The sequence below is a fragment of the Serinus canaria genome, chromosome 12, assembly GCF_022539315.1.
Source record: "Serinus canaria isolate serCan28SL12 chromosome 12, serCan2020, whole genome shotgun sequence".
Classification (NCBI taxonomy): Eukaryota; Metazoa; Chordata; class Aves; order Passeriformes; family Fringillidae; genus Serinus; species Serinus canaria.
The window spans coordinates 18,409,218-18,430,353 of NC_066326.1; the positions used below are offsets into that span (position 1 = coordinate 18,409,218).

The 21,136-nt window shown below is 43.3% G+C and overlaps 1 protein-coding gene across 1 annotated transcript in view; it reads left to right on the forward strand.

Moving 5' to 3' along the window:
- Positions 1-21,136, forward strand: part of SYN2 (synapsin II) — a 176,284-nt gene that overhangs the window by 60,219 nt on the left and 94,929 nt on the right. The window contains exons 2-4 of the mRNA XM_018915255.3: positions 3,591-3,648; positions 6,102-6,193; positions 11,941-12,097. Coding sequence (XP_018770800.3) covers positions 3,591-3,648; positions 6,102-6,193; positions 11,941-12,097 — 307 coding nt within the window. The remainder of the gene's footprint in view (positions 1-3,590; positions 3,649-6,101; positions 6,194-11,940; positions 12,098-21,136) is intronic.

The window sequence follows — 21,136 nt, forward strand, 5'->3', positions numbered from 1 at the left end:
AACCTTCAGTTATCCTTCAGAGATACTGGTGGAGGTTTTGGGGGTTTTTGGGTTAGAGTTGGGATTAAATGTGTAAGATGGTATTCCTTGTTTGGATTTAGATGTTTATTAGTTTTATTTTTATTATAGTTTTACAAACTGTGAGTTTTATAGTACCTTAATAAACTAAAAATGGAGCCACATTTTTATAAGATTTTTAAGGATAAATTGTTTAATTAAGAAATTACACTTACTTTTATTTTTAACTAAATAACTAATTACTCGTGCTTTGCAATATGGATTTTTAAATTATATATATAAATAAATATATATATAATTTATATATATATAAATAAAATTACACAATACTACTTAAACTTATGAAGAAGAAGGTGCAGAAGGAAGATTAGTTTTTGTTTTAAAACCTTTATCTTGATTTATATATATTATTATATTTTAAAACTTTAAGTTCTCTAGTTCTCTACTCTGTGATATCACACACTTTTATTTACTGTACACACCCACAATCCCAGATTTATCATTTAATCTTGAAGCTTTCTCCATGGCCTCTGGTCAATGCAGTGCTCTCCTGGGGGTCAGTCAGCACAGAAAGTTTGGAATTCCCAGCAGCCAGGGAATTCCAACAGGCACCAAGATAAATTCCTGCAGTCTGTGGCTCAGCATTTGGAGAATATTGTGGAATATTCTACATTTTCATAAAAGCTGTTGGCTAGAGCTGCTGCAAAATTGATTGCCTTGAAATGATTGAATGTCAGGTTTGTTTTTGAGCCTCGGATTGCTTAACTTCAGTGCTCCCTGCTGCTGTTTGTTTTCAAAGCTGAAGGCATTTGTTGAAATGTGAATCCTGCCAGAGTTCAGCTCTTTGGAGATTGCCTCGTGTTGGAGTGGAAAGGCTGAGTTTGGGGTAATGGCATCTCACTAATTAACAGCTAATGAGCGTTTTGGTTATCTCACTAGCACGTCCCTGCAGTGGGCTTGAGCCAAGAGCAGAAGGGTCTGAGCAAAGAGTGGAAGGGTCTGAGTAAAGAGTGGCAGGGTCTGAGTAAAGAGCGGATGGGTCTGAGTAAAGAGTGGCAGGGTCTGAGTAAAGAGTGGCAGGGTCTGAGTAAAGAGCAGAAGGGTCTGAGCAAAGAGCAGAAGGGTCTGAGTAAAGAGCGGAAGGGTTGAGTAAAGAGTGGCAGGGTCTGAGTAAAGAGCAGAAGGGTCTGAGTAAAGAGTGGAAGGGTCTGAGTAAAGAGCGAAGGGTTGAGTAAAGAGTGGAAGGGTCTGAGTAAAGAGTGGAAGGGTCTGAGTAAAGAGTGGAAGGGTTGAGTAAAGAGCGGAAGGGTCTGAGCAAAGAGTGATGGGTTGAGTAAAGAGTGGCAGGGTCTGAGTAAAGAGCAGAAGGGTCTGAGTAAAGAGCAGAAGGGTCTGAGTAAAGAGTGGCAGGGTCTGAGCAAAGAGTGGAAGGGTCTGAGTAAAGAGCAGAAGGGTCTGAGTAAAGAGCAGAAGGGTCTGAGCAAAGAGCAGAAGGGTCTGAGTAAAGAGCAGAAGGGTCTGAGTAAAGAGCAGAAGGGTCTGTCTTGGGCTCTCTGTGCTTCCCCAGATCCATTCCCTCTCTCAAAGAGCTGCCAGTTGCTGCTATGTGTTAGGGCAGCTTTTGGGGAAGGTTCAATCTCTGCACAGTTACCATGTAAATTTGAAGAAACTGAGTATTTAAACTGGTTTTCCAGTGGCCCAGAGGCAGCTTCACTATAATGTAGCCAAGATAATTGAATTTAAATGAAATGTCTCATGTGATGTCCAATAATGCACCTTCCTCACCTGTTTCTGTGCCAGAGATAAAACCCAGGAGGTCATCCTGCTCCCCACAGAATCCAGCCAGGACAAGGCTGTTCAATTCTGGGGACCAGAACTGGAGTTTGAAGTGGTTTTTGCAGTGAATATTTAGTTTTTCAGGGGGGCATTGCAGCTGTCTGTTGATGTGAGCTGGGTGCTCTTCTCCTCAGGCAGATCCCTGACTGTGGGACCTTCCTCCAGCTCTGGCACAAATCTCCTGGCTTTTCCCATAAAACACATCCAGAACCCACAAAGCTTCCAAGAGGTGATGCTCACATTCCTCTTGTAGGATTCCAAGATAAACAAGTGATTAATGATATTTCTCTAAATCAGGTTTATATTTAACTTCTACTTTTAGCATGGGCACAAATATTTGGTAACACTAACTGAGCGTGCACCTCCTGGAACAGAACAATGGATTTCAAACTTCATCTCTCCGCTGTATTTACTGCAAGAACACAGTTTAAAAAATAATAATACAAATGCTTTCCTCCTTGTTTTCTTCTTTCCCACCTGCATGTTTATACAGAATTAATGGTTGGGCAATATTTTACTGTGTGATTTCAGCAGAAACACTTCTCCCATCCATTACCCATATCCTTAAGAAATATCTCTAAGAAATACCCTTATTCCTTATGAAATGCTGCCCAAGGCAGGGTTTACATTTGATCATTAAGAAATTTTGTTTATCCACTATTAAAACCAGTGGTGAAATTCTTCTGGATCACAGCAGAGATAAATTATTAATATGTGCATTGCTATTGCTTCCATTGGGGAGGTAGATTTCAAGTGACACAACAGCATTTTGTTAGGTGCATTTTGTTAGATGAAATGCACAAAGCTGCTCTGCTTTAACACCTGAGGTGATGTTCTGTGCTCTTCAGGTTTTGAGTTGTAATTTTTTCCTTGCACAAGAAAAAAGCAGGGAAGGCACCCTAAGCTTTGAGCAAAGAATTGACAAGCTGATCAACAAGATGAGTGTCAGAAGAATTCCTTTTTATCAACAGATTGATCTTTTTTGTTGAAATCCTCCCTCAGTCCAAAGCAGGTACATTCAGCCTGAGGGACACAAGGGTTGGATTCCTGCAGGAATGTCTCTTTGCAAGGCCTGGAGCAGTGAATTCACTTCTGTTCTATCCCAGCCATCCTGGTGCACAATATTTGCTCACAAACTCTCCTTCACATTAATTATTTCACACCAACTCAGTCTGGAGGAAGGAAAACTGATTAGGAAACCCAGCAGACACTCAAATATCTGCCAACAGCAGCCTCCAGTTCTCTGACTCTTTAAAAAAAAGATAAAGTTTCTTGAGCACAGGATTCCCAATAACCCAGTTTTCCCAAATGGAAAATGTGGGTAAAGATGACCGTGAGTGGTTGTTGGGAATTTGGTCACAGGGCAATGAATTTCCACTGCCAGTATTGACTTTGAGAGCAGGATTGCACCTGTTTCATGGGACTCCTTTGATAGTGTTTAGCAGCTGTGGAAGGTGTTCCTCTGATGTTTCATCATTTCAGTGCATTTTCACTTCAGTCCTGGAAATTATTACATTATTACAATTTATTTTTTTTTTAATCACAAACTATTGTGGGATGGGATGAAGAATACAAGGGTGGCAAAGAAGGGGAATTGTGCATGTGCAGCTGGTAGATTTAATGAGTTTATTTGTGTTTTTTCAGGACCTTCAAGGCAATACAGGAAGTTTTCTACAGACATTGATTACAGATAAATAAATCCTTGATTTTCTCTCTTTTTTTGTTTTCTCCTGCAGGGCCAAGGCTTTTCGTGGCAAAAAGGTCCATGGAGAGTATGACATAAAGGTGGAGCAGGTAACTGGCTTAGCCTGAATGTTATTTTTATATCTGTGCATTTATGGAAACACATATAGCTAATAAATTTATGTAACCCCTCCCTGGAGGGATTTAAAAGCTCTGTGCATGTGGCACTTGGGGACAGGGTTTGCTGGTGGCCTTGGATTAATGATAATGCAGATTATCTGAGGGGGCTTTTCCAACCTCAGTGATCCCATGGTTCTCTGTGCATTTGTGTACAGAAAAATTCCCACTCTTTGTACCCCAAACCCATCACTTTAAAGGAAATGTGATGGTTTGGGCTGGAGCAGAGTTAATTTCCCCCCTGGAGCTGCTGGGGTGTTGCTTTGCCACGTTTCCACTCCCACCTTTGGCTTGAGCTCTTGAATTGTGTTTATCCCAACCCACAGCTTTCCCACTTTTACCCTTCTGCTGGGTAAAAAGTTCTAAAGTTTTCCCACTTTTACCCTCTGGGTGGGAATGGGTACGGGGCTGAGCTGCCAGCTGGGCTCAAACCACAACAGCCCTTTCTTGGCACCCAAAGTGGGCTCTTCTGAGGGGATTTTGACCATAATTTTCACAGCATGAAAAACATCTTGTATTCAGGAGTTGTTGCTTAGAGACTGTGAGGTTCCCAGACACTCCATGAATTACGTGTGGCAGCTCTGTATCACTGATTCCCCACTCAGGAATATAAATGTGCTCTGGGTGCTGTGCTAGCTTGTGGGGGTTTAAAAAAATCCATAATAAATAGGAATAGGCATGGAGATATAATTGAGGGTGCAGTGCAATTCTGGCTATTTTATTTAAGCTGAAATGGGGATTTAAAGAAGTCTTTTCACTGCTTTGAATCTTGAATTGCTCAAATAGATGCTGCTGCACAAAGCATCAGTCCTTGAGCTGTTTTCTCATGGGATTTTCAAGGAGTTGTCATTAACTGTGTGCATCCAGCTGATCTAAATTCTCTGTAATGCTGCAGCATCCACTCCTGGCACCTCTGAATATCTGATGCCCTTGGCTTGGGAAAGCTTTGCCAGGGGTCTTGAGGGAGAGGCAGGAAAAGGAAGAGGACTGATTTGTCCATTCCCACCTCAGCCAGGGCAGGCAGCTGAGAGCACAGCCCATCTCTTTAACAGGAGCAAAAGCTCGGGGAAAACCTGGAATTCCCTTCCTGTGCTGCTAGAGCTGTCACCAGGGAGAGCCTGGAAGTTTCTGAGCCCCACAAATCCTTTTGTTACACCCCAGCACACCAACAGCAGTGTCCTGCTGCTGCTGCCGTCTATTGAAACAGTCATGATTTCATTTTTACCCTGCCTTTCTCTGCAGACAATGTCTTCTATCACACACCAAGCCTCTAAAATGTTTTTTTTACCTGGAGGAGCCCTTTCTCAGACTGGGAGGGGATTGACTGAGTCTGACATTTGCAGAGCCCACACAAAGACCTCATCCTCTCCCCGTTTGCCCTGTTTTTGCAGTAAGCTGGGGAGAGCTGTCCCAGGGATGATGCCAGGAGGTGTGAGGGTGTCTGGGTTTCATGAACCAAGCCCTGAGAGCAGTGCCTGGGCTGCAGCAGTGGGAGGAACAGCTCAGCCCTGCCTTCCCTGAGCTCCAGGGTGTGAAATGCTCCCGGCTCTGCCCCAGGAGGACTTGCAGTAATTCCATTTCTCAGGGGCAGACTAAGGAGGATTGTGACACTCTCTATTCTGTGCTGCTGCCTGGGACAGCAAAGACACTTTTATTTATCCACCAGGAGACAGCTGGCTGCATTTCAATTCTTCTGCTGGGTGATGTTATTGTGAAGTGCCTTGAGAGTCTAAGCTGGTGAAAGGCCGGGGATAAATGTAAAACATCCTGTCCTTTCCTTTCAAATCACTGCAGATTCAGAGGATGGGAGCAGCTCCCTTTAAATCCCACACTTCCAGGGTGAGAAGACTTTTGGAAAATTAGCTTTAATTGAGGATTCTGTGAGACAATTGCTCATTAGCACCAGGCATTTTTTAAAAAGAGTAAATGCACATCAGGAAAATCCAAAGGGTGAGCAGCATGAGACACTAAATTCTACAAAAAAATGTTATCTTAGTGCTGCCTTTGTGCTGTTTCCTTCAAAGCTTTATGTCAATGTTGAGCCTGCATTAATCTCTTTGATAACATTGTGCAGAGCAAAACTATAATCCCTACATTTCTGTGCATCCACTTGCTACTGACCCAAAATCCATTTCCACAACGTTTTGTTTTTTTTTTACCTTTTGCTCTCTTTGGATTAAAACCTTTTGAAATGTGATGTGTCACCCTTGACAAACCCTGCTGGACCAAAGCCCTCTTGGTGCTCGTTTTATTTCAGATGGGGATGGTCAGCACTTCAGGCCCTGCTGCTGAGGATGAGGGAGGGTTTATTTCAGTCTGGTTTATTTCCCCTTGGGAAATCAAGGGGAAATAAACCAAACTGACTCACAGGGGTCTTTTCTTCACAGGCAGAATTTTCAGAGATCAACTTGATAGCCCATGCTGATGGCAATTATGCAGTTGATATCCAAGTCATTCGAAATGGCACAAAGGTTGTCAGGTAAGCAAAATCTCTGTGGAATGTCAGCAAAAAGCAATTGATTTATTAATGAAGGAAGTCCAGAACAAAGAATACACGGTTGGGAGTTGGGGATATTGATTTGGGGTTTATGTTTGCTACAGGAGGACCCAAATTTGGTGATTTTGTGCCTGCCAGACTTTCCCAGAATAGCAGAATTCATTCCCACCATGGAATATTTTCTATTGAAGCAGACCAAGTCACACCACCCCTCTCAGGGCAGTTCCTGGAATATTTCAGCCTGTTTGACTCATTTTGGTTTAAACACCTCACATTTCCCAAGAGCTGTAAAGGATTAAAGGATGATGCCAAGGAAGGCAGGGGAAATTTAACTTTGTTTTTTTTTTTCAGGGAGGACATCAACAGCCTCCTAAATGTGAGGGGAGAAAACAGAGCAAAGGAAAAAATTGAGGAAGCATTAGGAAAGTTATACCAGCAAAATTATTATATTGGCAAAATTCTCATCAGAACTCTATGCAATATTTTGTTTAAATTGTGAGAATTGCTCCTGTTTTGGCTGGTGCATTTATGTGTAAGTGAAGTGTAGCAGTTGTTTGGCTGAAAAATTGAATTTAAAGGCAGAGCCACACAAGCATGTCCTGGATCTTCATGGGTTGCAGAACATATCTCCAAATAAAAGATTTGAATATTACTCATTCATGTAAACAGACAAACAAACAAAACCCAAAACAAATAAAAAAACTCCAGGAAAAAAAATTAAAAATAAGTTTATGCTTCAAAATTCCAATTCTTTACTCTCTGGCATGTTTTAAAAATGTCGCAGTTTAATACAAAAACAGTGATCTTGTGCCAAACCCACAAGATTACTCCCTTAGAAGAGTTGGAGATTTGATTTTTCTTAGAATTGGTGGAATTTTTTTACCCAGTGCTGGAAGTTTTGGAGCCAAGAAATCTTGATCACTGCTCCCTGGTGGCTTTTCTGTACCATTCCAAAAAGTGTTTTAAAAAGCATCAAGGCCAAGTTGCCATCAAAATATGTCAGGAGAAAATGAGGGCTGGGAACCTCCAGAAAATAACACCTCCAGAGATTTGCAGGTCATGGGAAAACTTGGCAAAAGTGCTGCTGTTTTTAGGAAAAAAAGGAGCTTTGTGTTATCAGATAACTGAGAATGAGATAACAATATGAGAGTTTGATGTGAGATTTGTTTACCCAAACAGAACTGCCTGAAGCTGAGAATTCCCCCTCAAGTCTGGAGATGTGGCTTGTGCAGGTGCAGCCAGGATGGGAGAGAACTCTCTGTTTCTGTGATAATTGGAGATATTTGTTGTCAATAATAACTAATTATTAGGCCCAAAGTGACCTTGTATCACAGAAATCAGCAAATTAGTAGCTAGAAAAATCATAGAAATTTCAGTGACAAAATTTGGCTGGTTTGGTTTAGTTTAGGAGGGAAAAAATATTTAACAGGAGCTGACTTGTTTGGTTTTTGTGAATGAAAATCCTACCACGAAAAATTGTATTTTCTGCAGCACAATGCTGAGATTTTTTGGATTTTGATGCTTGAGCCACAATTAGAATTTTCCTCCTGGCCTCCCCCTGGATGCAGTCACTCCATCCAGCATGAACACAGAGCTAGAACAGTTCTGGGAATGTTTCATATTCCTTTGAGGAGCTTTTGCAAAGCAAACTGGATTTCTTTATTTTTAATTTTTAAAAAGTACATCCCCTCCATTCCCCAATTCTTCCATTAAATTGGTCTTTGAGAGGACACTTTCTGTTCTTTTATTTGAAACCACAGAGCTGTCTGGGATGTGTTATCCCCCTTATTTTGGTAAATAAAAGTTGCCTCTTCCTTTCACTGAGGAGTCTGCAATTTTAATGAGGGCATGTGGGAACTGGAAAAACAGAAACCTCTACAGACACTGAAGAGTTTGATTTATAACCTGAGAAAAACTTAAATTAATATAAAAATAAAATTTAAAAAAATTAAACAAAAAAATCATAAACTTATGTTTCTATAATTGCAAGAAAAAACATAGCTCAAGTGAGTCAAACACTACGTTAATAAAATGAAAATTTTATTAAACTATAATAATAAAAGTGAAGATTTTATAATGAAAGGGTGTGGCTGTATAGAATATGCTAAAAATTTAAAAATTATAATAGAAACATATATATATATATAAAATAAATATAACAAAAACCTATTAAAGAAAAATATCCACAGTACAACAAAATTAAATAAAACTCAATAAGTCAGAAAAACAAGATAAACCTTACAGCAACTATCTAATAAGTTAAAAAGTTATATATTACCTTATGACAAAAAACTTGTAACTACTCCTAAACTATTACCAGCTAAAATTAAACTAAAATATTTCTTTGAACAATAAATCCTCCTTAACCCAAAAATAATCCCATCCCTTCATTAATAACAGTGATAAAGGCATCATTAATTCTCTAAGTATTACATTCATGCTGGGCCAGTAAATTGGATTTGCATGTTCCAGACTCTTGAAACTTTGATCACAGCATCTCAGGGCTGTGCTGCAGATATTTTTCAGGATTTCTGTACAGGTTTTGCTCACTGAGCTTCAGTGCCATTTTGACAACTCTTGACAGAAAATCCTTAATGTTGCTTTTGCCAAATCCTGCAGGTTTGGGGTTTTTATTTATTTTTACAGTGGTAAAACACTGGCACAGGGTGCCCAGAGCAGCTGGGGCTGCCCCTGGATTCCTGGCAGTGCCCAAGGCCAGGCTGGACAGGGCTGGGAGCAGCCTAGATGTATTTCACTAGAAAATAAATGAGCTTTAAAAGTTCTCTTCCAACCCAAACACTGCTGTGATTTGAAATTTAAGAACTGCTAAAGCAAATCTTAAAATCCATGTTAAATTTTAGCATGGATTTTAATTGTATTGCTGTTTTTTATTCTACCAGACCGAGAGTTCTGAATGATTTTGCAATCTTCAGAGTGTCTCACTCCAGTAAACAGCTTGTATTTATTCAAGGCATGTAAATAATTTCACCAATTTACTAGGCTAATTTAATTTACCCTGCAGTTACACCTCTTTTAGGAAGTTGAAATCTTCAGGACAGTCTGGGCTTTGCTCCCCTACAAAATTGGAATGCAGAAAAGACTCTTTCAACCATCAAATTCGGGAGTGAATTGCCCCTGTTCTGGAGGCTCTGGCCTGTTGGTTTGTGTTTTCTGTTTTCCAAAACCTTCTCCAGGGACAAAATGTCCGGGTTGGAGTAAGGTGAAGATGGTGTCAGACTGCTGGCAAAGGTGCAGGGTGCTAGTCAGGGAACCACAGGGAGCAGCAGGGGAGATGCTGGTCAGATACCAGAGAGAAAAGGGGCAAATGCAGCTGTGAGTCAAAAATTTCATTTTTTTGATCAAGTCTGTTGATCAAAAGTTCAGTGTTGATGCTTTCTGTTGTGGTCTGATTCCATTTGTCAGCAATGTGGCTGCTTCATCCCTTACAATCCTTAAAACAGCCTGACAATAACTGTGGGAGAAAAGAAAAAATTAAAATTGTTCCCCAAAAGCCCAAGTTTGTGGCAGAGGACTTTGCCTACTTTAGTTTAGCTTGTCACTGCTCAGAAACTGGAGACCAAGGACATACCCAGAGGTTATAGGTGTGATTTCTCTGTCAGCAGGAGAACAACCTGAAATCCATGATAATTTCTCTCTTCTCCTAATAGAACCCCAATAATATTGAGGGGAGGCTGAACAGACTAAGGGTGTTGCAGATTTTCATGAAGCCATCATGGCTCTTTCCATCTTTTATAATTTCCCTTTGGTTTGAGTGTTTTCATGGACCCAATCATGGCTCTTTCCATCTTTTATCATTTCCCTTTGGTTTGAGTGGTTTTGATGGAGCCCATCATGGTTCTTTCCATATTTTTTTCCCTTTGGTTTGAGTGTTTTCCATGAAGATATCATGGCTCTTTCCACCTTTTGTCATTTCCCTTTCGTTTATTGTTCTCTTTGAAGCCATCATGGTTCTTTTCATTTTTTCCCTTTGGTTTGAGTGTTTTCCATGAAGCCATCATGGTTCTTTCCATATTTTACTTTGGTCTGAGTGTTTTTCATGGAGCCATCATGGCTCTTTCCATTTTTTATCATTTCCCTTTTGTTTGAGTGTTTTCATGGACCCAATCATGGTTCTTTGCATCTTTTATCATAACCTTTTGGTTTAGTCTTTTCTTTGAAGCCATCATGGCTCTTTCAATTTTTTGCCTCTGGTTTGAGTGTTTTCCATGAAGCCATCATGGCTCTTTCCATTTTTTATCATTTCCCTTTTGTTTGAGTGTTTTCATGGACCCAATCATGGTTCTTTCCATGTTTTTACTTTGGTTTGAGTGTTTTTCATGGACCCAATCATGGCTCTTTCCATCTTTTGTCATTTCCCTTTGGTTTAGTCTTTTCTTTGAAGCCATCATGGCTCTTTCCATTTTTTCACCTTGGTTTGAGTGTTCTTCATGGAACTATCATGGCTCTTTCCATCCTTTGTCATTTCCCTTTTGTTTGAGTGTTTTCATGGACCCAATCATGGCTCTTTCCACCTTTTATCATTTCCCGTCAGTTTGAGTGTTTTCCATGAAGCCATCATGGCTCTTTCCATCTTTTGTCATTTCCGTTTAGTTTATTGTCTTCCATGAAGCCATCATGGCTCTTTCCATTTTTACCCTTTGGTTTGAGTGTTTGCCATGGAGCCATCATGGCTCTTTCCATCTTTTATCAATTCCCTCTGGTTTGAGTGTTTTCCATGAAGCCACCATGGCTCTTTCCATATTTTTACTTTGGTTTGAGTGTTTTTCATGGAGCCATCATGGCTCTTTCCATCTTTTATCATTTCCCTTTTGTTTGAGTGTTTTCCTTGAAGCCATCATGGCTCTTTCCATATTTTGGTTTGAGTGTTTTTCATGGAGCCATCATGACTATTTCCATATTTTCACCTTGATTTGAGTGTTTTTCATGAAGCCCCATGGCTCTTTCCATCTTTTATAATTCCCCTTTGATTTAGTGTTCTCCTTGAAGCCATCATGGCTCTTTCCATTTTTTCCCTTTGGTTTGAGTGTTTCTCATGAAACCATCATGGCTCTTTCCATCTTTTGTCATTTTGCTTTGATTTAGTGTTTTTCATGGAGCCTATCATGGCTCTTTCCATATTTTTTTTCCTTTGGTTTGAGTGTTTTCCATGAAGCCATCATGGCTCTTTCCACCTTTTGTCATTTCTGTTTAGTTTCTTGTTTTCTTTGAAGCCATCATGGCACTTTCCATTTTGTCCCTTTGGTTCGAGTGTTCTTCATGAAACCATCATGGCTCCTTCAATCTTTTACCATTTCCTTTTGGTTTGAGTGTTTTCCATGAAGCCACCATGGCTCTTTCCATATTTTTACTTTGGTTTGGGTGTTTTTCATGGAGCCATCATGGCTCTTTCCACCTTTTGTCATTTCCCTTCGATTTGAGTGTTTTTCATGAAACCATCATGGCTCTTTCCATCTTTTATAATTTCCCTTTGATTTAGTGTTTTCATGGGGCCATCATGGTTCTTTCCATCTTTTATCATTCCCCTTTGGTTTGAGTGATTTTCATTAAACCACCATGGCTCTCCCTAACTTTTATCATTCCCCTTTGGTTCCCATACTCTTCCAGCCCTTCCCTTCTCCCCCACCAGCCATTTCCCCCCCTGCAATTTTCGCTGTCGAAGGAGAACGCCTTTGCTGGAGGGTTGCCATGACGACGGGTGTTTTTGGCAGGTCGTTCCGGCCCGACTTCGTGCTGGTGCGGCAGCACTCCTACAGCATGGCGGAGAACGAGGACTTCCGCAACCTGATCATCGGCATGCAGTACGCCGGCGTGCCCAGCGTCAACTCCCTCGAGTCCATCTACAACTTCTGCGACAAGCCCTGGGTGGTGAGTGCTGCTGCTGCTGCCTCTGGGGAGCCTCTGGGGAGCCCAGAGCAGAGGCAGGTTCAGAGAATAGAGTGGGGATTGGTTCAAGCCTTCAGCAGGCCCAGCTGGGGCAGCCACAGCCCCCAGAGGCTGCACCCGAGGTGGGCGATGGGCACGAGTTTGTCACACAGGGATCAGTTTGGGCAGTCACAGAGCAGGGCTTAATGCTCCAATTCCAGCTGCAGGCAATGAAGGCATTCACCCCCTGTTTGCTCCCCCCAAAACTCACTTTTATTTATACTTTTTGGGGCCTGAGGCAGTGAGGTGTCCTTGAGTTCCAGGCCCAGAGAGGAATTGTGTGTGACCAAAACCTGACAGTAACCAGCACTCTGTATGGAGTTTTAAAGTTATACCCTGCTGCAGTACAGGATTTGAAAAACATAAAAGCTAAATCCTAAGCTGGATTTGAAAACATAAAACCTAAATCACAGCACCCAGACATTTCCTGGGCCTGGCATTTCAGCTGCTGCAATGCAGGTTTCACTCCCCTTCATGAACGTTGATTATCAAACTTCCCTCGCTGAGCAATGAAACAGTGGAAGGATTAAAAACCAAACTAAGATAGTTCCATAGTTTTTTTTTTCAAAGAGCCATTGTGGGGGCAGAGAGGAAAAATCTTTGTAGTGCAAGTAGAGAAATAAGAGAGGCATCCACCGGAATGCCTCCCCACTGCTAACACGCTTCCTCAAGTGAGGAAAGAGTGTTTATTCACAATTTGTCTGGGAAAAGCAAGCTGAGAATATTTCTCATATTTGTGGTTTTGAACATAATTTGAACAGGCTCTAGCCAGAGTTTTCCTCATTCCTGTGAAATTTTTGGGGCTGTGCTTTGGCAAGGCCATGTGAAGGGACTCGTTTCCTCATTTGAAAGCCCTTTTCATAGCCCTGTGCCTCTGCGGTGGGCTTGGTCCTTTCAGCTCCCCCCAGAGCACTGAGGCACCCTGGAGAGCCCCTGATCTTTGCCAGTTCCAGTGGAGGAGCCAATGCTGTTTTTCTTGACAAGTTCTGTAGAGATGGAGGTGGAATTTGGTGATCATTTGGTTCATGAAGAATTAAACATTAGCAGCAACAAGGCAAAGTGTGCTGCTGTAAAAGGTGCTGGGCCACGGTGCTGTCCCTGCTCCTACAATTCCACTGCCCAACAGCTAAAACAACTTTTAAAAAATCCCACTTCTCAAAAACAGCCAAAACTTCATTTTTCCCTCTGGTATCCGGGTAAGAAAAGAACAGTTGTCAATATTTCTCACACTGCAGGGAAGTTTTACAACAACACTTTTTATTGCCTTGAAGATGTTAATTTTTTAATACTTCCTATGAAAATCCCTCCAAACAATTGTCAGCAGTTTTTAACATATACCTCTTGCAGCTCACTTTATTATCCTTTTATGCTGCAGTAAACTGTGCAAGGGGGGGGGGATAAATAATTGATAGAGCATTTACAACTTCTCATTGCACACTGTGCATTGCTGAATTCATTATTTTAGTGCACCACATCTTCCAGCTGTGTGGCATTTCCCAGTGCTTTGATTCACTGGGTGCAAGAAAGCTGGGTGGGGAGGCAAAGCAGTAGCATTTCTATAAGCAATAAAAAGTCAGGAATGATTCCTCCTTACAGACTGCCATATCTGTGTTTTTATCACTCTATCACTGCCCTACAGGTGGGTCCTAGTGAGGAGTGTGAGCTTTTAGTGTGAGCACTGAAATAATTTCTGTACAAACACCAAAGGCTTTGTTTGACTTTTTAACCTGAATATCCAGCCTTGTGCTGGTGGTGGTGCTGGGAGATGTAGAGACCTCTATGTACATCCCAGAGCAGCACAAAATCCTCATCAGCTGTGGGAGAGGACATCAGAGGAAGAACTCATGGCCCATGGGGGGATTTTGGGATGTCCTTTGAGGGGTCAGGAGCTGGACTTCAATGCCCATTGTGGATTGCTTCCAACTCAGGATATCCTGGCCATTCCAGAACAGATATCCTGAGGGGTAAAAATCCCTTAACTCAGCCAACTTCATGGATGCTCAGATGTTGCAGCAGAATCCAGGCCCTGTTGGTTTTACCAACACCATCATTTGCCTTGTTTGGTTGGACCAATCTGGTGTGTGCTCCCTGCCTGGGTGACATCCCTGCTGAAAGCTGTGGTGGGTGCCTGGGAATGCAATCCTCAGTCTGCTAAAACTGAGGATAAAAACCACTGTGCCCCTCCATGGCCACAGACATGCTTGGATTTGGCATCAATTAATCAATTTGGCATCAATTAACCCCATCTTGAGTGCATGGCAGGGAATTCTTCCTGCACAATCCCTTTGTCAACACCAGTGCCCTGATATTTCTGTGGAAGTTCTCTCTACAAACATTTCAAGTGCAAAAGCCCCGTGGAAAAAGGAGAAGCAGAACGCTACAAAAAGCCATAAGTAACAATCTTTATTAATTCATGAGAAATGGATTGACTTTCCTGCAGGAAAAATGTGGAGTGGCAGAAGGGAATTCCAGCTTTGATAACAGCAGGGGGGGAAAAGGGGGTGTGCAGTGGAATGGGCCTTAAAAGGATGGGAAATTATTGAGTCAGCCACGGGCAATGAGCCTCCCTTGTACCAGAGCTAAAGTGGGAGTAGAGTAGATCTGAAGGAGGGGAAGTCAGGGAGGTGAGACTGGTCATGAAAGGGCTCTCAGATAAAATGGAGCTGGAACTCAGTGTACAAGGTCTGTGGGCTTTAAATTGCTGCTCTTCACCGTGCCAGGTGCTTGGTGTGTCAGGAGCACCCAGCTCCATGTGCAGAACATCTTTTCAGCTCTGAGGGCACATTCACTCTCTGTGCCACAACCTGCAGCACCTGCCCTTCATTTTGCAGGAGAGCTCTTTTTGTACTCTGGCTTTCTGTGCCCTTGCCAATAGGCAGGGAACAAATTTGTGCTTGATCTGAGGTGCATTGTTGAAAGGTGGGGTGTGGGGGGACACCTCCAGGAATGAACTGAGAGCAGGAATTAAAGCTCGTGCTCCCTGGTGCCAGGGCATGCACAGCTCCTCCAAGTGCACTGCAGGAGCTCAGAGCACTGCAGAGCCCTGTGAGAAGCTGGGCTGTGAGCAGCCAGGTGGAAGGGAAGGTTGGAATGAGTGTGTGTGCTGAGATGTTCGTGCTCTGAAACGCGTCCAGAGCGTGGGGCTGTTACAGCACCCGGGTTATTTCACTTCTGTGGCAACACTTAGCACTTAGCTCATGGAAAATTCATGGATTTCACTTCAGTGCTAGTAAGGATGGCAGAAAGCTGGGGGGAAAGCATGGCTTTTGTAAATAAAGGCTGAGCTCTTTATTGCTGAGCTCATGCAGAACTGCAGAGGAACCGTTTTAAGGTTTGTGCTCTCCTTGAAGAATTGTCATTAAAACATTGAAAAGTTTCAGTGCAGGTTGCAAAGGAATTGTCTTGGGCATGAAATAACCCCATCAAACACAACTAGGATTTTACAGGTTCAATTTACAGCTACACTGAGTTAAGATGAGGTAAAAACATCCACTGTCCTTGTAGGATTCCCAGTTCTCCTCACAGCTTTACTCGTGTTTAATGGGGTGCAGATCCTGCTGTAAATCATTTATGAAAAGTGAATCCAAAGTTAATATTTGATATCATTTAAATTATCTGTTTTCCTTCAGAAAATGTTCTTCAGGAAATAAGGGAGGCTTCCCTTAACTGAGGCTTAGGAGTTTTATGCAAACTTTCCCATTGTACATGATGTCACTGTCCCTGGAGGGATTTGAGATTTCAGTTCCACATGGATGTGGAATTACAGGACAAGGGGCAGTGGAGGACTTAAAAGTTCCTGGTCAGTTCCTGCTCTGGGTGATCCTAGAGGGCTTTTCCAACCCAAATGAGTCTGTGGTTCTATGGAGCCCTGAAGGAACTGCAAAATGTGGGGATGATATCAGAGCTTGCAGCATTAGCTAAAATCCCATTATTTAGACTGGGGAAATAATATTTTAAAAAAACCAACAAAACAACATGTATTAAAAAATACAAAATGTGATTTGCCAGTGCCCTGTGTTGAATTAAAAATAAATTAATTCTTCCTGCATGCATCCATTTTAATCATTCTTGTAATGATTGATGTGAATCTTGCATGCTGGAGGGTTTCCTCCAATTGAACCCTGCTGGATTTTAGCTTCAGCTGCAAATATTGGTGATGGGGGTGCAGGAATTTTGGAGCAGCCCAGTTTATTCCCTGCCCACCCCTCTGTGTCCAGCAGCTTGCTGATGAGTGGAGTCAGGCAGGGGGGTGGAGTTGAGTGACACCAAGCAGGCAAACTCTGATTGAATTGTCAGGGGCTGCAAGGTTCAATGTCCAAGGCTGCTGCAGATAGAACAAAGGGTTGGGTTTTATTTCAGCTCAGCCTGGCTGTGGTGTGATAATTACAGCCATTACAGGGGCTGGGCTGGTGCTTGCAGCCTCTTCCTGACAGTGCTAAACCTTCCAGGCCTGCAGAGAGCCCAGAGCTGCTGCACTTGTGCAGGGCTGAAGAGGAAGAAACCCCTCCCAAAACCAGCCCAGTTCCACCAGGGCAGCTCTGCTTCCTTCAGTGCAGAGGAAAAGCATCCCAGCCCCTGCAGCTGGCTGCACATCTGCTCTCCTGGGAGGCTGCAGGGCTGCTCTGGGGGCTGCAGGGATCTGCTGCTGCCTCAGTGACACATCCACTCTGCTGAAGGAGGGGGCACAGCCTCATTTGTGAGCACTCTGACCCTCATTTGTGAGCCCTTGATGAGCCAGGCTGCTGGGAGGGTCTGTGTTTGGGGAAGAGGGAGGGGAGGGGGTCCCTGGGGGATTGGGAAGCTCAGGTGAGCTGAGCTGGGGCTCTGCAGGGATGGGAGCTGGTGCTGAGCAGCTTGGCCCCATGGAAGTGCTCTCCTGGCACTCTGCTCCAGCACTGCAGGGATGTGGGAACAGAGGAAGCAGCCAGGGAGGGAGGCAGGGATACCTGGGAGTGTATGAAGGGAGCTGGGAGGTCCTGGTGCTCTTCACAACCCATTTGTGCTAAAAAACCTCTTCAGATGGCCCACTCTGCCCCACGGTAGGGATTTATTGTTAGAGAAATATATAAATTAAATGAAGCTTATATATGTTAGAGAAGTGCCTCAGAGCACTCAGCTATGCCAAAATTTCCCTCCTTGCTCAGCCCCAGCCCTTGAGAGGGAAGGCTGGGCATGGCTTTTTCCCTCAGACCTGGTAGGATTGGAAATCTCCCAGTTGTTGTTTATTTCTTTTTTCTTCAGTTTGGGAGCAGACAGCCAAACACTTCTCTGCAAGTTTGTTGATATTTTCCTTGGTTTGCTCCCCTTGCCAAGCTTACACAACTCTGACTTCATGGGCTGTGTTCTGCTTTGCATTTCTTTTGCAGATGCTTTTCTGCTTGTCTGTCTTCCCCTTCCTGCTCTGACTGGACATTTAACTTCTCTATTTTTACCTTGCTTTCTTGGAAGGTCTGTTTTAACTGCCCTTTCTTGCTATTTGATGCTTTCTAGTGCTCTTCCCCACCTTGTTTGCTCCTCTGTGTTGCTGCTCCAAGTTGCTCTCTTGTTCTTTTTCCACTCCCAGTTATACTTTAAAAATCTTGAGCAACAGATTGGAGCACTGGCAGGACATTTGTCAGGACTCTGCAGGGAGGAGCAGAAAAAAAGAGATGAGCTCTGTTCCTTCCAGCTTCCTGTTGACACAAATTATTGAAGCTATGCTAATGGGAGACACAACCACGCAGAGGAGATTCAATTTTGTGTCAAAGCATCTTCTCCAGAATGAATGTGGGCAAGGAGGAGAGGCATTTTGAAAACCTATTTGCTGTAAATCTGGGAGAATTTCAGTGCTATTCCATGTTGGGTTTCAAAAAGGAAATTCTAAATGTTTATTTCCCAGTAAGAAAATCCTGTGCTCATTAGCAGAAGTCAGATTTGTACAATAATGCTGAGCAATGGGATAGAATTTGGCTGGTTATTGCTCTCCTTTGTGTGCCAGAGGGGATTTTGTTAAAGGTCAAGGCTGGAGAATGCTGCCCTGCAATCTGGATGCAGCTCAGACAGGGAAGACATTTAGGACACCCAGGTTTGATGTGTGCCACCATGATGAGTGTTGGCACACATCAAACCTGAGATGTATTTTGGTCAGTTTTGTGTGTCCCACTAGATCAGCACTGAACTTTCTGTTGCCAGCCACTCTGGCAAGATTGATCTTCCTGGCAGGTGAGGGCAGGGCAGCCAGAGGGCTGCAGGGACCTTGTCCTGCCCTGTCCCTGCTGAGCCCCCTCTGCCTGCCCAGGGCTGCAGCAGGAGCTGCCCTGTGCCCCAGGCAGGGCAGAGCTGCTCCTGAGCACCAGGACATGGGTGGCAGGGCTAGGACAGCCCCATCTGAGCTGAGGCAGTGTCTGGATCAAGCTCCATGTGCCCAACATCCAATGTTTGCCCCAGGGGCCAGTTCTGTGGCCCTTATCCTTGGGAATTTTGGATTTACAGGAAGGTATTGAATTTACAGGTTTCAGGTGCAGTCAGAGTGCATCTCCAGGTGCTTTTCCTCCAAGCAGAACTTTCTTAAGAACAAAAAACCTGCTTAAAAATAAACCTGAATAAAACCTGCTTTAATTCTCTGTCAGCCAGTGAAGATTTGGCTTCCTTGCCCAGTCTGCCACACAGAGCAAAATGTGTTGATGGATTTGTCCTGCAAGAGCTGAAAGTAAATTCACAACCTGTGTCAGAGGGAAGGTGAGAACATTGTGAACTTTTGGGTCAAAAGACAATTTAACACCAGGTTTGAACATTGAACTGGAGCAAAATCCATAAATACAATTATAAGTTTAAATGCATAACTAGCAATCTAAATACATTGAACCTAGCAGTGTGTTTGCTCTTTGCACCTCTTCGTAGAGCTGGTTTAGTTAAGTCTAGTCTTGGAACAGGGAGGGAATATCAGCTGGTTTGGTTTAATCTAGTCTTGGGATAGGGAGGGAATATCAACTGGTTTAGTTTAATCTAGTCTTGGAATGGGGAGGGAATATGAGCTGGTTTGTTTTAATCTAGTCTTGGAAGAATAGGGAGGGAATATCAGCTGGTTTGTTTTAATCTAGTCTTGGGATAGGGAGGGAATATTCCAGCCTTCCTTGCTGATTTTGCTTTCCTGAAATAAGTAAGGACACTTGAAATTCCTGGTTTAATAAAAAAACAAAAAAGCAGAGATCCTTAAATAAGAAATAAATCTCAGTGTGGTGATGATTTTTCTGTTCCATGCAGCCAGTAATTCTCTCAGCTCTGTATCCATCAGTCCTTGCATGCACTCTCAAGTGCTTTCTGTAGAAACTGAGTATGGGAGTCTTTTGCTTTGGCCAGCATTTACTGCCATCAGGACAATTTAAAGCCAAACTAGAATTTTGGACTACATTCCTGAATTCTGTAGTAGGTTGTTGCCACTCTGCCCCGTTCTCCTTGCACTAAAAAGCAGCAGTGGGAACTCCTGACATCCATTGCAGACTTTCATTGCATTGGCCATTTCTAGGGGCAGGAAATTCAAATGGATTTTTAAACTGTTTCTTACCTTCTAGTGAGAGAAAGTGTTTTCAAACAGAGGCTGCAAGTTAATATTCAAAGCAGCACTGTAAAGCTGGGATTCAAGTCCTTTGTGTTATCTGCTGGTTCTGCTACAGTACAGACTCATAATCTCTTTTTGTGCTTGGTTAAGGCAAACATCCACACCTGAAGGCCAGATTATGGAAATTAAATTTGATTTCTTGTGCAATCTTAATATGTAATTACAAAGTAAACCCGTGTATTATATAAATCCTATAAAATTATCTTAGGAATCATTTTTTCAGTTAAAATCTAGGTTATATCTGCTCCTTCAGTGTGTGCCTGTGGTGACTCAGGGGGGTGACACTTCCCTTCCTGACACAGGAATCTGTCACCCATGCAGGAAAATCCCTCCTGTGGTGATGGCTCCACCAGGGCAATCCCCACCCCATCCTCTCCCTCTCTCTCATCTCCACAGCTCCCACCAGCACTGCCATTCCCCTCTGGCATTCCTGGATATTCCACTTCCACCCTCAGCTCCAGCCCCCTCTGAGATGGATGCAAAGTGTCCTGGTTTCTTTTTGGGCTGTGTGAGCACCACCCCTGCTCTCTGAGGTGTTTTTAGTGGGTGGCTCAGTTTAAAACGCTGTGAAATCCCTGCTTGGGCATCAGCCACCCCAAGGAGTCCCTGGCTTTCCCTGCTGGGCCTAGCAGGGGTTGGCTGCTGGTGTCTGAGGAGTGGCATTGCACCCTGGAATCCCACCCTGGAAACCCACCATGGAAATCTCCACCCTGGCCACCCTGCAAACCCACCCAGGAAACCCACCCTAGAAATACAACCTGGAAACCCACTCTAGAAACCCACCCTGCAAACCCACTCTGGAAACCCACCCTGGAAACCCACCCTAGAAACCCACCCTGCAAACCCACTCTGGAAACCCACACTGGAAACCCACCATGGAAATCTCCAACATGGAAACGCATCATGGAATTCCCACATGGAAACATACCCTGGAAATCTCCACTCTGGAAGTCCACCCTGGAAATCCACACTGGAAATCTACCATGGAAACTCAGCATGAAAATCTCTATCCTGGAAATCTCTACCCTGGAAACCCACCATGGAAATCCACTTTGGAAATCCACCGTGGAAACCCACCCTGGAAATCTCCACCCTGGAATTCCAACATGGAAACCCACCATGGAAATTTACCATGGAAAACCAGCATGGAAATCTCTACCCTGGAAATTTCCACCCTGGAAACCCACCCTGGAAACCCACCCTGGAAACCCACCATGGAAACCCACCATGGAAACCTGTCACCGACATGTTTTATAAAAAATCCTTTACTTAGGATTTTTCCCCTCCTGAGAGCTGAGAGGCCTCAGGAACAAACTGTAAACAATTCTTATCTGACGCTGTGGAATGCAACAGAGGAAATCTGTGACTGGCCTCGTCAAACTGTT